At 38.0% G+C, this 14031-nt stretch overlaps 1 protein-coding gene across 8 annotated transcripts in view; it reads right to left on the bottom strand.

The window, feature by feature from the left end:
• Window positions 1–533: 533 nt before the first annotated feature.
• Window positions 534–14031, bottom strand: part of HPSE (heparanase) — a 37972-nt gene continuing 24474 nt past the window's right edge. For 3 of the 8 annotated variants that reach the window (XM_036338192.1, XM_036338185.1, XM_036338172.1), the window contains 4 exons: window positions 13532–13646; window positions 10689–10807; window positions 9167–9313; window positions 534–2144 (listed from right to left, as the gene is read on the bottom strand). In XM_036338192.1, coding sequence (XP_036194085.1) covers window positions 1985–2144; window positions 9167–9313; window positions 10689–10807; window positions 13532–13646 — 541 coding nt within the window. In that variant the 3' untranslated portion in view covers window positions 534–1984. The remainder of the gene's footprint in view (window positions 2145–9166; window positions 9314–10688; window positions 10808–13531; window positions 13647–14031) is intronic. The other 5 variants (XR_004972474.1, XM_036338181.1, XM_036338187.1 and 2 more) reach the window with 5 other exon arrangements.

Below are 14031 nucleotides of genomic sequence, written 5' to 3' on the forward strand. Positions count from 1 at the left end.
AGAGTTTGTGGGAGAATGACAAGAACTGAGGCTGAAGAAATAGGCAGGTGAAACAGGGGACATATGGAATACTTTCAACAATAAAGATTTTTAAAATTTTTATAAGAAAAGTAAAAATAAAAACCAAAACAACATAACAACAAAAAGAAGTAAGCAGGTGCCAGGTTATGGAGGACCTTTTGTGCCTATGAGAAATGGGAAAAGTCAGGGAGAGCAGTTAGGAAATGATAATGATTATACAAATGAAAATTAGACCTTGACTTTATTAAGTGGCCAGGAGACAGGTAAAAAAATAGAACAAGATGTTAACACTGAATCTGCATGATGAGGGAGGAAATAAACGTTAACAATGAATCTGCATGATGAGGGAGAAAATTGTGTCTATGTCTGATGAGCCCTTTGCGTCAAGGTCACCTCTTTTGGTGTCAGACTGAAGGGACAAGTCAAGATAGGAGGTGTAAACAATGCAGTGGAGGAAAACAAGGCTTCCAAATGTAGGCTGAAGCTTTATTAAAAGAACAATTGTGCAATACTGAGATTACAAAAATTGCTTTATTTCAACTGTGAAAATATAAAAACCACATACCTACAAAATGTAAGGGTATTTAAGCATCCAACTTTAAGTTCCAGCTTTAGCTCCTCATAAATGTGATTAAATTTAATTGACACACTATTTATTCATAGTTGGCATAAATATGAAGAAGATTACATTTCTAGAAATTAAGATACAGGAGAAAGGAATACATCCTGTCACGGATAAAAGTATAGAAGTGTAGTGGTCAGTGCCATGGGCTTCCCGACACCCGCTCCATTCCAAAAGATTACTAGCAGGAAACTGTAGGAATCTCAGTGATGCTGGCAGTGACTGGGAGAATGGCCACGGGGTCTATTCCTGACCAATAATAAGACTTGAGGAGACACAAGGAGAGGTTTGCTGGGAGAACCTCTGTGAAAGCGTTCTTCAAGTCTGTGAAGGAGACACAGAAAAATTGCTCATCTTCTTTCCCTGGACGCTGCCAGGTCTCCGTGGGTCCATGGAACAGCTGCAGCCATCATGCCACCAGCTTGAGAATAAAGCCAATACTAAAGGTAGCAGAGCAGAGACAGAAAGAGCCTGGTTCCTTACTGAGCTATGGAGCCCTTCCTGTTTCTACTTCTTGTAATTTGGGATTTTAAATGTCCTTATTGTTTAAGCCATTAGAACCAGGATTTTCTGTTACTTGCAGCCAAAAGCTCCCCAACTAAAATAAGAACTAAAGGCGGGAAAAAAGTGTAACAGAAGTAAACATGAACGGATGGTGATAATGTATTCAACTAAATTTTCTCCTCTTGGTAAATCAATTTCCCTTATAGTTATTTTTTATTTCATTTAAATTTTACATAATACCTCTGTCAAAATGATTGTCATTAATAATTGTTTAATATGATCATATTCACCATCTGTCTTCTCACATAGTATTGTTGACAAAGACAAACAGAACAAAGAGAAGAAAAGTGGCGACTGATTCTAGCTCTCTATCCAGGTGCAAAGAGATTGTCTCTCTTTTATAGATAATTTGGAGGTTATGGTAGTAAACTTTTTCTGATGGGAGCCCATGGAGACAGCACATGCAGGAAAGAATCTGACAATCTTCTAGTAACTGTTTTTGAAAATAAAAACTAAGCACTTTCTTAAAACGAATAATATATCCTTCACTTACTTGCCTCCTGGCTGTATTGGAAACATTCATATACATTTGTAATAACCTTAAATAAAAATATTACACATAAAGTACAAGAATAGTGTTTGGCACAAAGTAACAGTGGTTTACTTAAAGGGAAGAAAATGCTGTGCTAAGTCTAGCCTGAGAGTGTCCCTGTCTCTACAGCTCCCACTGGTTGATTTGTAAGGTGTCTGCTTGCCTTCCTGTAGCTTGAGTTTTGCTTTCCTCTTCTTAATACACTTGAAAAATTCAATCTCAAGGCTAGTGTATGCCATTCATTTTCAGAGGCAAGCAGCAACTCTGGCATTCCTTATCACAAAAAACCCATAGGAGAAAGCCGGCAGGCTCAGTGGACTTCCTGGGCTGAGCGGCTTTTCTGTCAAAGCTGGCAGGGTCTGGTCATCCACCATCCTCAGAGTTTTGTCATTGAGCTGGACAGATCTGCAACGTGGAAAGATACATTTAAGTTAGCCACGTCGTGTGTGCTCCGCCTGCTCTACAAAAGTTGTGAGATCTTTTTAAGACCAAAAACTTTTTCTGTGATAGCCTATCCTATATAATAAAAGCCCAATATGCAAATTGTCCCCTCAGACAGTCTTTTGACTGGGAGTTCGACCGCTTGCTATGATGTGCATTGACCACCAGGGGGCGGCACGAACATGGCGGGCATCAGCCATGTGGCGCTGGCAGCGGGTGGTAGTGGAGGTGCTGCCGGCTCCGATGGGCCCTGACGAGAGCGGGACTGCGGCAGGATGATGGAGCAGGTGAATGGGCAGTGCCAGACCAAGGCGGGTTGCCAGGCGGGGCTGTGAGGCTGGGGGCACAAGCTGGGGTCTGATCCCTGCAGGCCACCCCGAGGGACCCCACCCGGGCATGATTTTGTGCACCAGGCCTCTAGTATTACATAACTTGTGTTTCCACACTCTATCAGTTAGGTATTTGACCTAGATGATCTTCAAGGTACAATTGAGTAGTTGTGACAGTGACCATATGGCCTGCAAAGCGTGAAGTATTTACTGTCTGGGCCTTTACAGAAAATGGAACATGTGATCTATATTAGTCTATAAAATGGAAGTAAAAAAGGATAAATATGACATAACTTCTGGATTTGTGGAACATTTATGGCAAATATTTTATATAGAGCAAATAGATATAATGAATGGAATGTAAATTTCACATTTAACATAAAAAAATTACAGTACTTAAAAGTTTCCACTGGTAACTATGTCCATAGCCTTCTAACTCTATTCTCCCCAGGAGATATACATTTACTTTCTTATGTTGTGAAGATATTTTGGTAGAATGTACGTTGCTGGGTAAAACAAAATGATTTTGTTTGGCTAAACCACAGATTGAAAACAAATTATATTTTCTTTGCATTTCACTGGGGAATTCAAATTCAAAACTGAGTCAAATACTGGAAAAACTTGTTAAGCACAAGTGTTATTTCTCATGCATATTTACCATTATTTAAATCAAATGAATACATGCTCGCAGCAACAAATCCAATGTAAACAAGAGTGTATGAAGAAAGCTTTAGTCTGCTTTTAGTTATACTAATAACTACTTCCATAATTCCAAATGATGTTTATATTTCTATTATCTTTTTCTCAAGTGATTTTTATATCATGAATAAAATTAGTACTTTTTTACTGTAAAAATTTAGAGGATTAGTTCATGTCAGAGTTACATATATGTCATATGTGTAATTCATGTAATACATGTAGGACACTTAAAAGAGTATGTTGCATGTGGTAAGTGCTGTAAAAGTATCATATCATCATTATTCATAAATAAATATAACAAAAGTAACCTGTTAAGTCATCCAAACTATTTTTAGTATTTTGATGTATATTCCTTCATCTCTTTTCTGTGTATGTATAACACATATTTTCATTTAAACAAAATGAGTACATACTGTACACAGTCTCTTAAAAATTGACTCTTCCAAAGAGGACATACAGATGGCCAAGAGACATATGGAAAGATGCTCAATGTCACTAACAATTAGGGAAATGAAAGTTAAAACCACAATGAGATACCACCTCGCTCCTGTCAGAATGGCTATCATCAATAAATCAACAAACAACAAGTGTTAGCGAGGATGTGGAGAAAAGGGAACCCTTGTGCACGGTTGGTAGGAATGCAGATTAGTGCACCCACTATGGAAAAACAGTATGAAGGGTCCTTAAAAAATTAAAAATGGGCCAAGGCCGGTTTGGCTCAGTGGATGGAGCGTCGGCCTGCGGACTGGAGGGTCCCAGGTTCGATTCCGGTCAAGGGCATGTACCTGGGTTGCGGGCATATCCCCAGTGGGAGATGTGCAGGGGGCAGCTGATCGATGTTTCTCTCTCATCGATGTTTCTAACTCTCTATCTCTCTCCCTTCCTCTCTGTAAAAAATCAGTAAAAAATATATTTTAAAAAAAAAATTAAAAATGGGACTTTTTTACAACCCAGTGATTCTACTTCTGGGTATATATCCAAATAAACCCAAAACACTAATTCAAAAGAATCTATGCACCTCTATGTTCACTGCAGTGTTATTTACAATAGCCAAGATATAGAAGCAACACAAATACCCATTGATAAATGATTGGATAAAAAAGTAGTGGTACATATATGGAATGGACTATTACTAGGCCATAAAAAGATGAAATCTTACCATTTGCAACAGCTTGGATGGTATTAGGCTAAGTGAAGTAAGTCAGACAGAGAAAGACAAATACCATATAATTTCATTTATATGTGGAATCTAAAGAACAAAATAAATGAACAAACAAAATAGAAACAGACTCATAGATAAAGAAAACAAACTGATGGTTGCCAGAGAGGAAAGGGGCTGAGGGACTGGGTGGAAAAGATGAAGGAATTTAAAAGTACAGATTGGTAGTTACAAAACAGTCACAGGCATATAAAGTACAGCATAGGGAACATAATCAATAATATTATAATGAGTATGTATGGTGCCAAGTGGGTACTGGAATTATTGGGGGGAACCCTTTGTAAAGTATATCATTGTCTAACCACTATGTTGTATACTAATACAAAATAATAGTGGATGTAAACTGTAATTGAAAAAATAAAATTAAATAATTTTTAAAAATTAAAAAAAACTTGATTGTTTCCCCCTTAATTATTATAAATATCTCATTTTTAAAGATCTCTTAATCCTCTATCCTCCCTAAGTATCAGTCAGCAGAAAAACTGCATCCCATTTAATCTTGGTCAGAGGCCCAGTTCTGGGCTCTGTACTTTAAGACATATCCTCCCATTCCGTGTGCCAGTATGTAAAGATGCTGTGTATAAAATACTGGGATCAATCAAAGTGTCCAACTACAGGCAATTAGTTAAATAAATCATCTAATCTTAAGAACTAAGCAGGTCTGAATGTGCTAATGTGAAAAGACATGGATGTTTTTAAATGAGAGATACTTAGGCTTATATTAAGGATAGCACACTTCTAGAATGATACTCAAACTCCTGGGAGTGGGACTATGGAGTGAGGAGTGAGGAAATGACTTTTCTATGTACATCTTCTTCTACTGTTGGAAATTCTTACTATGGCATACATTTTATCATAATCTTTTAAATAAAAAAGGAAAAATAACTAAAAATAAGAGATATGAATAAGATGTTCATGAGCCCTAACTGGTTTGGCTCAGTGGCTAGAGCATCGGCCTGCGGACTGAAAGGTCCCAGATTTGATTCCGGTCAAGGGCATGTACCTTGGTTGCGGGCACATCCCCAGTGGGGAGTGTGCAGGAGGCAGCTGATCGATGTTTCTCCCTCATCGATGTTTCTAACTCTCTATCCCTCTCCCTTCCTCTCTGTAAAAAATCAATAAAACATATTAAAAAAAAAAAAAGATGTTCATGACTGTGCTGGAGGCTGAGAAGCCCGCATTGCAGTTATGCTCGGTCCACATGCCCTGGGGTTTGTTTTCACACCTGCATCAGACCAGTTTTTTGATGGGCTCTAGGAGGAAATGCTGTGACTATGATCAGGAAACCACAAACAAAAATAGGTCTTGAAAACATCTTTACGTGACAGTAGTAAGAGCTGTTTGGCACAATGTTGAGGACCTTCTACAAGGGTACACCAAACATTTCAGAAACACTTTTGAATAGGCAACAGAGTTTAAAGGTAACCCTAATCATTGTAAGTTAATCCTGCTATGGGTTAGAATGATGAAACACGGGCAAGTTACTAATTCCATCAGGGTAAACTGTTTAATCAACTATAAATATAGCTAAAGGATGCTATCAGTGCACAGAGTGTGAGCTGGCAGGGGTAGGGAGCCTTTTTTATGCCGAGAGCCATTGGGATATTTATAACATCATTCATGGGCCATACAAAATTATCAACTTAAAAATTAGCCTGCTATATGTGGTTGAACATTTAATTAACTCACCCCTAAGGCCTTGGCAGGGCCAGACTAAATGATTTCGAGAGCCTTATATGGCCCATGGGCCTGATTTCCCCACCCCTGGTTTAAAGCATACTGATCATTTCCACATCAGGCTGGACAATGTGGGTGGGGTTTTATTTGAGAGTAGTATCTTGTTTCATATTTTGAAGTCAGCAACATGATGACAAAGAAATATAAAATATGTTTGTGAAGTTTCAGATGAAATAGAGCTGGAATACAAAGCAGCTGTCCTTCAAGAATTTGAGAGTTGTTCTGGAGAAAATGAGATATTTGACATAGCTCCAGACTAAGGGTAGCAAACTCAAATGCCCACAAGGGCCAAGGAAGTTATACATGCAAGTGTCATAGGACAGGCATAATGGGGTTACATCTAATAGGAAAGAACAAGCCCCGAGTTGCCAGAGTACCCATTTTTAAAGATTTTTTTTTTAGTAGTTGTCAATTGTTAAATATTGACAACTAATCCTATATAATAAAAGGCTAATATGCAAATAGACCGAACGGCAGAACAACCGAACAACCGGTCACTATGACGTGCACTGGCCACCAGGGGGCGGGCACGGAACACGGCGGACTTCGGCCACAGCGGGGTGGTGGAGCAGGTGAGCAGAGGTGCCAGACCAACGTGGAGCGCTGGTTGCTGTCAATGGGGCGAGCCTCTGGTGGTTACTGAAAATTCTTTGCTCCCGTGCTCCGCGGTCCCAGCCAGCACTCAAAGTTGCTGCCAGCACTGGCCCCACTCGCACCCATTGCTGGTGTTGGAGCCGCCACTCGCACCTGCTGCTGGTGCTGTCAGCGGCTGTGAGTGGCGGCTGCTGGCCCCGATTGCCCCTGAGGGCTTCTCCACCTCCCCCTGCTCCTGAGGGGCGATTGGGGCAGCAGCCACCACTCGCACGCACCCACTGCTGGTGCCAGCCCCAATCGCTCTGAGCCATCAGCAGGTGCCAGCAGGGCCGGCGCCCTCAGCGCATGAGAGCAGTGGTGGCAGTGGGAGTGGGGCCGGCCGACGGGACCAGGGGCTGCAGCAGGAGGGGCCGGGCAGGGCACAGAGGATGGGCCGAGACCTGTCTCTGTGCCCACCGCAGCCTCAAGGCCCACAGTTCCTTTCAAGGTGCACGGATTCATGCACTGGGCCCCTAGTTAAAAATGAAAAATTAACAGAGTGCATGCCAACCTTTCCTACCAGGAAGAGAAAAGCCACTTGTCTAAACCCACTTGCCCACAGGCATGAGGTGTAGTTTCCAACCTCTGCCCTGAAAAACAGAACTAAGAGCAGCAGAAAAAAGGCATAAAGAGGTTCACTTTGTCCCCACCAACGAGAACAGTCACCAGGAGAGCTGGGAGCTTCATCAGAGGAGGAATCAGATACTGACCTAAAGTTGGACTAAAATGATCTAAGACACTTGCAACTCTACAACTATTATTCAATTACTTTACAAAAGCATTTCCCTTATCAGCATCAGACACAAATATGCTAAAAAGGCCCACTCAAAAAGGGTCAGAACCCAAGTAGAGAAAAGTACCTGTTACCCAAATATGCATTCTTTACAACAGGAAAAAAAGGTTTAAACAGTAGGAAAAGGGTAAGTAAGCCATAGTATTTTATAAAACATGAAACCCATTAAAAATGTCTACAGGGTGGTGAACACACAATATAATATACAGATGATGTATTATAGAATTGTACACCTGAAACCTATATAATTTTCTTAACCAATGTCACCCAATAAACTCAATGAAAAATTTTTTTTTAAAATGTTTACAAAGGCTCTGCATGGAAAGACATGGGAAAACTTATGGGTTCTTCCTCTTTTTCCCATTAGAGGTTGTATGCTTACAGTTATAATAAAAGAAAGCATAGGGAGAAAAATAAAGGAATGATACCCAGTGTTAGTAATGTTTATCTATGGGGGATAGGACTTTGGAGAAAGCATTCTTCCTGTCCTTCTTCAGGTTATGATGCTAATTGTCACTGAAAACATCACTCATATAGCATTTGCAAAGATGGGAGGAGATTAAAAGAATTTTGTAAACTCTTAATTTTTTATGCTTCAATCTGAGAATAACCATGATGAAAAGAGCTCCTTCCAACACACATTGGACAGAAATTTGATAATGTTTGTGGGCCTAACTCTTCAAAGCTCATAGACATTCTTGGATAGTCTTTTAAATATGGTCTATTTGGTTTTTTAATCCTCACCCAAGGATGTTTTTATTGACTTTTAGAGAGAGAGCAAGAAGGAGAGAGGGAGGGACGGAGAGAGGGAGGGAGGGAAGGAGAGAGAGAGAGAGAGAGAGAGAGAGAGAGAGAGAGAGAGAGAGAGAGAGAGAGAAAGAAACATCAATTGGTTGCCTCCCATATGCATCCCAATGGGGGATGAAACCCAAAACCTGGGAATGCGCTGTGACCAGGAATCAAACCCACAACCTTTTTGGTGTACAGGACAATGCTCCAACCAACTAAGCCACCCAGCAAGGGAAAATAGGGTGTTTTGTAACACATATTCAATGGCTGGCTTTTGAAACCAAATTGTCTTTGGACCAACTTCAAATAATCCACCTAAAAGGTACATTTCAGGCTACTTTTTCCTTACTCTTAAGTAATAAAAAACTACTTTAATGCTGTTAGAAATTCATGCCCAGCTCACACAGAATAACAGTTTACAGCAACCCCCATGCCCTTAATAGCAATTATATATAGGTATGCTTTGCTTTTGTGACTGTGTTATCAAGCATTATAAGTATTTTTAGAGCAAATAATCTAAATATATTGAATGGATCTTGACATACCAAGTTGTTTTGAAATGCAAACTACTTCCTAAGATAGCTGCTACCTTGTGTTCAGCCCTTCTGCTTGTGACTCTCAGAGTGAATATATGTGTATTAATAGGTATTTATATATAAACTTCCTGAATATTAAAAATTATGAAAACTTGAAATAGTTGGCTTCTTTTTCTCCCTATCAACACTCTATGCTGATAAACACCGATACATTTGGTGAAAGTTTAAAATGAACAAGAAAAAGTACTCACTGGGAAAATAATCCATCAGGTCCTGAAGGTTTTACAAGGTATCTGTCCACTTCTTTGTCAAATAAATAATGTGGTAACTGCAAGTGCTTGGTGACATTATGAAGGTTTAAGGCATACAGAGTTAAATCTCCTTCTTTATACCTTGGGCTAAAAGCAAATAGATTGACTCAATAATAAAAATATTTGTCTCATTTAAACAATTAAAAACTTGATTACAAATATAATTATGGCTACTAAGTATTAGTATTTATATGATGATGGACCCTCCTTTTACCCTTCCTTTTATAATGATGTAAGACCACGAATGTGGCCCTATTTGAAACTGATTACACAGTGCTCTTCACAGCACCTCTGTCTGGGCCAGAGGACCCTGAGATCTTTGCTGCTTTCCCAGGCTGAGTTACTAGGGAGCCAAGCAGCTTATTAATTTTCAAATATAGGAAGGTTAAATGATAAAAGTTGAATTTTGTGGGTTCATGTGCATTTGAATTATAAACCATAGGAACAGGGGCTTTTTCTAGCCTTATGAAAAGAGTGTAACAAACAAGAAAATTAAATCTGTTGACACTTTTCAGAATTTATTTATCCAAACTACCCCCCAACTTCTTCCTAGTGGGGCCCTCACTATCCAGAGTTGCCACTCACCAGAAATTGGAAATGTTGGGTAGCTATTTTGGCTAGAACTAGTATTTTAGTTCTCATCCTATCAGGATGGACAGATTGAAACTAAGAAGAGAAAAATCCATGAGACTTAGGAACATTTTTTGCTACCAAGGGCAGGGTATAAACTATAAAAATCTCTGTGGTCTCTCAATTCCATAAACTGGGTTGAAACTTTTGAAAATAAGATTGTTATTGTTGATATTGTTCTTTAATTCTTCTTCCCTATCAAATTGATCAGATGTGATACAAGGGGATAAGTATATTCATATAATTATTCATTCATATGAATTTATATTTATATTCATTCACAGTCATTCAATGAAGTAATTGTTCATATAAAAATGCATTGGTGCCCAACCAATGTGGCTCAATGGTTGACTGATGACCTGTGAACCAGGAGGTCACGGTTCAATTCCTGGTCAGGACACATGCCCAGGTTGCGGGCTCAATCCCCAGTGGGGGCATGCAGGAGGCAGCCAATCAATAATTCTCTCATGATTGATGTTTCCCTCTCTCTCTCCCTCTCCCTTCCTTGAAATCAATAAAATAATATTTTTAAAAAATACTTTGGTACTATTCTTTATTTAAAGTTAGGGTATATTTTGATTATGCATTATGACAAAGTCATTGTAAAAGTCAAATGCTAATGTTTAAGCTATATTTTTTGTGGGGGTTTTTTGTAGTTGTTTGTTTGTTTTTTAGACTCTGGCACCATATCACTATAAATGGAAAAAATAAAAGAATAATGACACTGCTTAGACCCTCTGAATAGAGAGGGGACAACTGGGAGTTAGAGTAGGAAGTTAGGTACTTACTAATTAAAACTTGTTGGTTTGTAAAGAGTGTATTGCATACTTACTGGTTGATGTTTGTGCAATGAAGGTATACTCGAAGTTTGCTTCTGGCTTCACCTTTCACAATTGCCTTTAATACAATGGTGCCCACCAGTTTCTTGAATAGAAGAGAAAGCCAATAATCCTAGTTGTGGTGGTTGGGGAGAGGAGGGACAAAAATAGATGTTTACTTAGTTCTTCATTTAACAAAATGAAGTAGTTATCCTACAAAGAGTGTGACTGTTATTCTAGAGGTAATTAAATAGGATTCATCTTTTGGTTTGGGTTATCCATGAATCTGAGTGCAGTATCTTGTTTGCTGCTTTTTATCACTAAAGGACTATGTTTCCACAATTCAGGGGGCCATACCTGCTAGGAGTTATAGCTCAAGACTGCAATTATTGACTAAGAGACAATTTAAATATTCTCTGTTGTCTATCATGCAAGAATTGAAAGCAAAGCTCAAAGCAGAACTTTTAGACACACACACACAAAGACAAGTTTTTAAAATAAAATTTCTGTTTAAGATATTAAAATATTTTCTTTAAAATCTTTTAACACCCCTAATAAAGTAATGGATTAGGGGACAATCATCACTAGCTATCAAGGTGAAAAAAAGAAAGACAACCAGACATTATATATCTGTTGATGGAAGCACACAACATCACCTTCAAAGAATTCTTGCAAAACAAAACAGAAAAAACTTGAGTAAGCTCAAGCCTCTAGTTTAAACTACCAGTTTACAGGAACTATAGGGGACAGAGGAACATGCTAAATGAATAAATTTAGCAAAATCCAAAATGTGGGAAACATTATGGAACAAATTACCTGCTTTCTTTAATTAATAAATTCCAACGGACAAAAAAAAGGAAAGGAGAACTTAAAGATTAATACACCCCCCAAAAGATTAATAGACTTAAGAGATATATCAACCAAATGCTACATGTGAATCTTATGGATTTGAATATGCTAACTATTAAAACATTTGCAACAATAAGAAAAATGTAAAACACTGATTTAATATTTGATGATATTGAGGAATTACTGTTAATATTTTAAAGTATAATAATGATATTGTTATGTTTTTAAAAAGGAGATACATACTAAAATATTTATGGATAAAGTGATATATCCGAGATTTGCTTGAAAGTAATACAGTAGATGGGAGGTAAGGAGTGGATAGCATTGTAGATTAAACAAGATTGGAGATTCATACACTTTTCTCTCTACTTTGAAATTTTCCATAATTATTAGTTTAAAAATAAACCACTTGATATATACCTCAACTCTTCCCAAAAGCTGCTTAGGGAAAGTAGGCAGCTTTTGTTTCTCTGCCATAAATTCGGATTCAAATAGTCTCTTGAGATAAGAGTAGAATCAATGAAATGTTTCACAAGAGACATAACTTGAGCCCGGTTCAGTTCCTGGGTAGAAAGCATGCAGGCCTGAAGCCAGGATTTGAACAGGACTCTTTATAATAATACTGGCTAACTGTGTGACCTCGAGCAAATCACATGACTTCATCTCAATTAGAACTTCCTCAACTGAAAAACAAGGATTTAAGATACCTGTCTTTCCGGCTTCTGGGATTGTTATGCAATTCAAATAAGAAAACAGACAGGTACAATAGGTTTAAGGCCAATTCCCTTAATCCTATTCATAGTAATACGGTACATTTATTTTTGCAAGTTTTGCTAGCTGATCCTGCACTATAAGGAAGAAGTATAGTTAGTGCATATAAAAGGGTCTGAAGCCAAAGGTTTATGCACTGAGAAGATTTAGATAACAAACTAAATAACTGGCACTATTTACAAAGAGTGACAGGATAAGCTGGCTAGTTTCTAGACATTGTACTCAAAGTGAATTTTGTAGAAACTATTTATTTACCTTTGTTGCTCAAGGCCAATTTAAGAAAGGGCCAGCAGTAGATTATGGATATTTGTCTAATGAAATGATCATGTTTGGTTTAACTTTATAGATGGCTCATAATACACTTGGGGGAAGACAGATTCTATTTTGTGCAAGGTCATTTTTCTAAGAATTTTCTAAAAGTTATGAACAGTGTGTTCCATGAGCTTGGACCACTATAGATTAAAAGCAATTTTGTTGAGTAATCTAGCTACAAACCACAGAAGCCTAGCTTATATTTTGGTATGTGCTTTTTGCAAACTTACTTAGCTTTCTTATAATATTCACATAATTCCTTTAGGAATTATTCTTAGAAAACAGATATCCTCAAATATAATTTTAGACAATAAAAATCAAGGTCATACTTCTTAGGGAGATATCTATACTATTTCAATTTTTAGACACATATAGATTCCAGGTGCCTTTTTAGATAGAAAGGCTACATTACCTAATTTAGCACCAGATGCAATTGGAGGTAGGGTGGATTTTTTAAAAATTCACAAATACCTTGAAGATTATTATAAAATAGCCAATTCTTTGGGTGAGATTTTTGAACAAATACGTGATACTACTGGCTTATCTTAAGGTTAAATAAATTATGATTTAATGACATAAAAGTTTTAAAGCTTTGGATACTATAACCAATTTTAACATTGATTTACTCTTAAACATTTTTGATCCAAGTTTTATATCTTGTAAAACGAGAGTCATAAAATTTCAAATGACCCCTTTTAAAGAAATCCCACACCACGTCCACATTAAAAACATTATTCCTGGGCCTCAAGTTCTTCTCTTGACATACAAAAAAAGTTAGAATGGATTCTCTCTACCCTTTCCATGGTTTGGCTATACTGAGAGCACTGAGTTTACTGAGAGGGTTGACAATTCATAGGAGGTTAATACAGGGGTCCTCAGTATAGTCTAAACTACTCACAGAAACAGAAGAGTAATGATCACTTACAGGTAGAGGTTCGAAGTTTTCATCCACCAAGTGGTAGTCTCCAGCTCCAAAAAACACTTGCCTCATCACCACTTCTATGCCCATCCTGGCCGACAGGCCCAATTTATCCAGCCACCTGGAACAGTGAGGCCCGACTTATTTCAAACTTGGAAAACAAAACAACTTAATTCTAATTATCGACTATTCTGATTTATTCATCTATGAAACCAGAAAACTGGTATTAATTGTAAATAAGTCACTCAAATCAAATGGAGACTATCCTTCCCTTCACAAGTTCCCATACTTCTGCATGATTACAAGTCCTAGAGGACTGTTAATACGCCATAGAAGTCCCCTTCAGGCTAAGATTTGGTCTATAAAACGGAGTAGATAAATTCCTACCCCCACAGATAATTATTCCTTATCTTTCAAGGTACCCCTCCTCCCCATCCCTATGTGAGGTCTAAATACTACAAGGTTCCATGTAGTCAGGAGTAGTTAAATGTGAAATAAGTAGGATC

This window comes from Myotis myotis, unplaced genomic scaffold (genome assembly GCF_014108235.1).
Source record: "Myotis myotis isolate mMyoMyo1 unplaced genomic scaffold, mMyoMyo1.p scaffold_m19_p_1, whole genome shotgun sequence".
Classification (NCBI taxonomy): Eukaryota; Metazoa; Chordata; class Mammalia; order Chiroptera; family Vespertilionidae; genus Myotis; species Myotis myotis.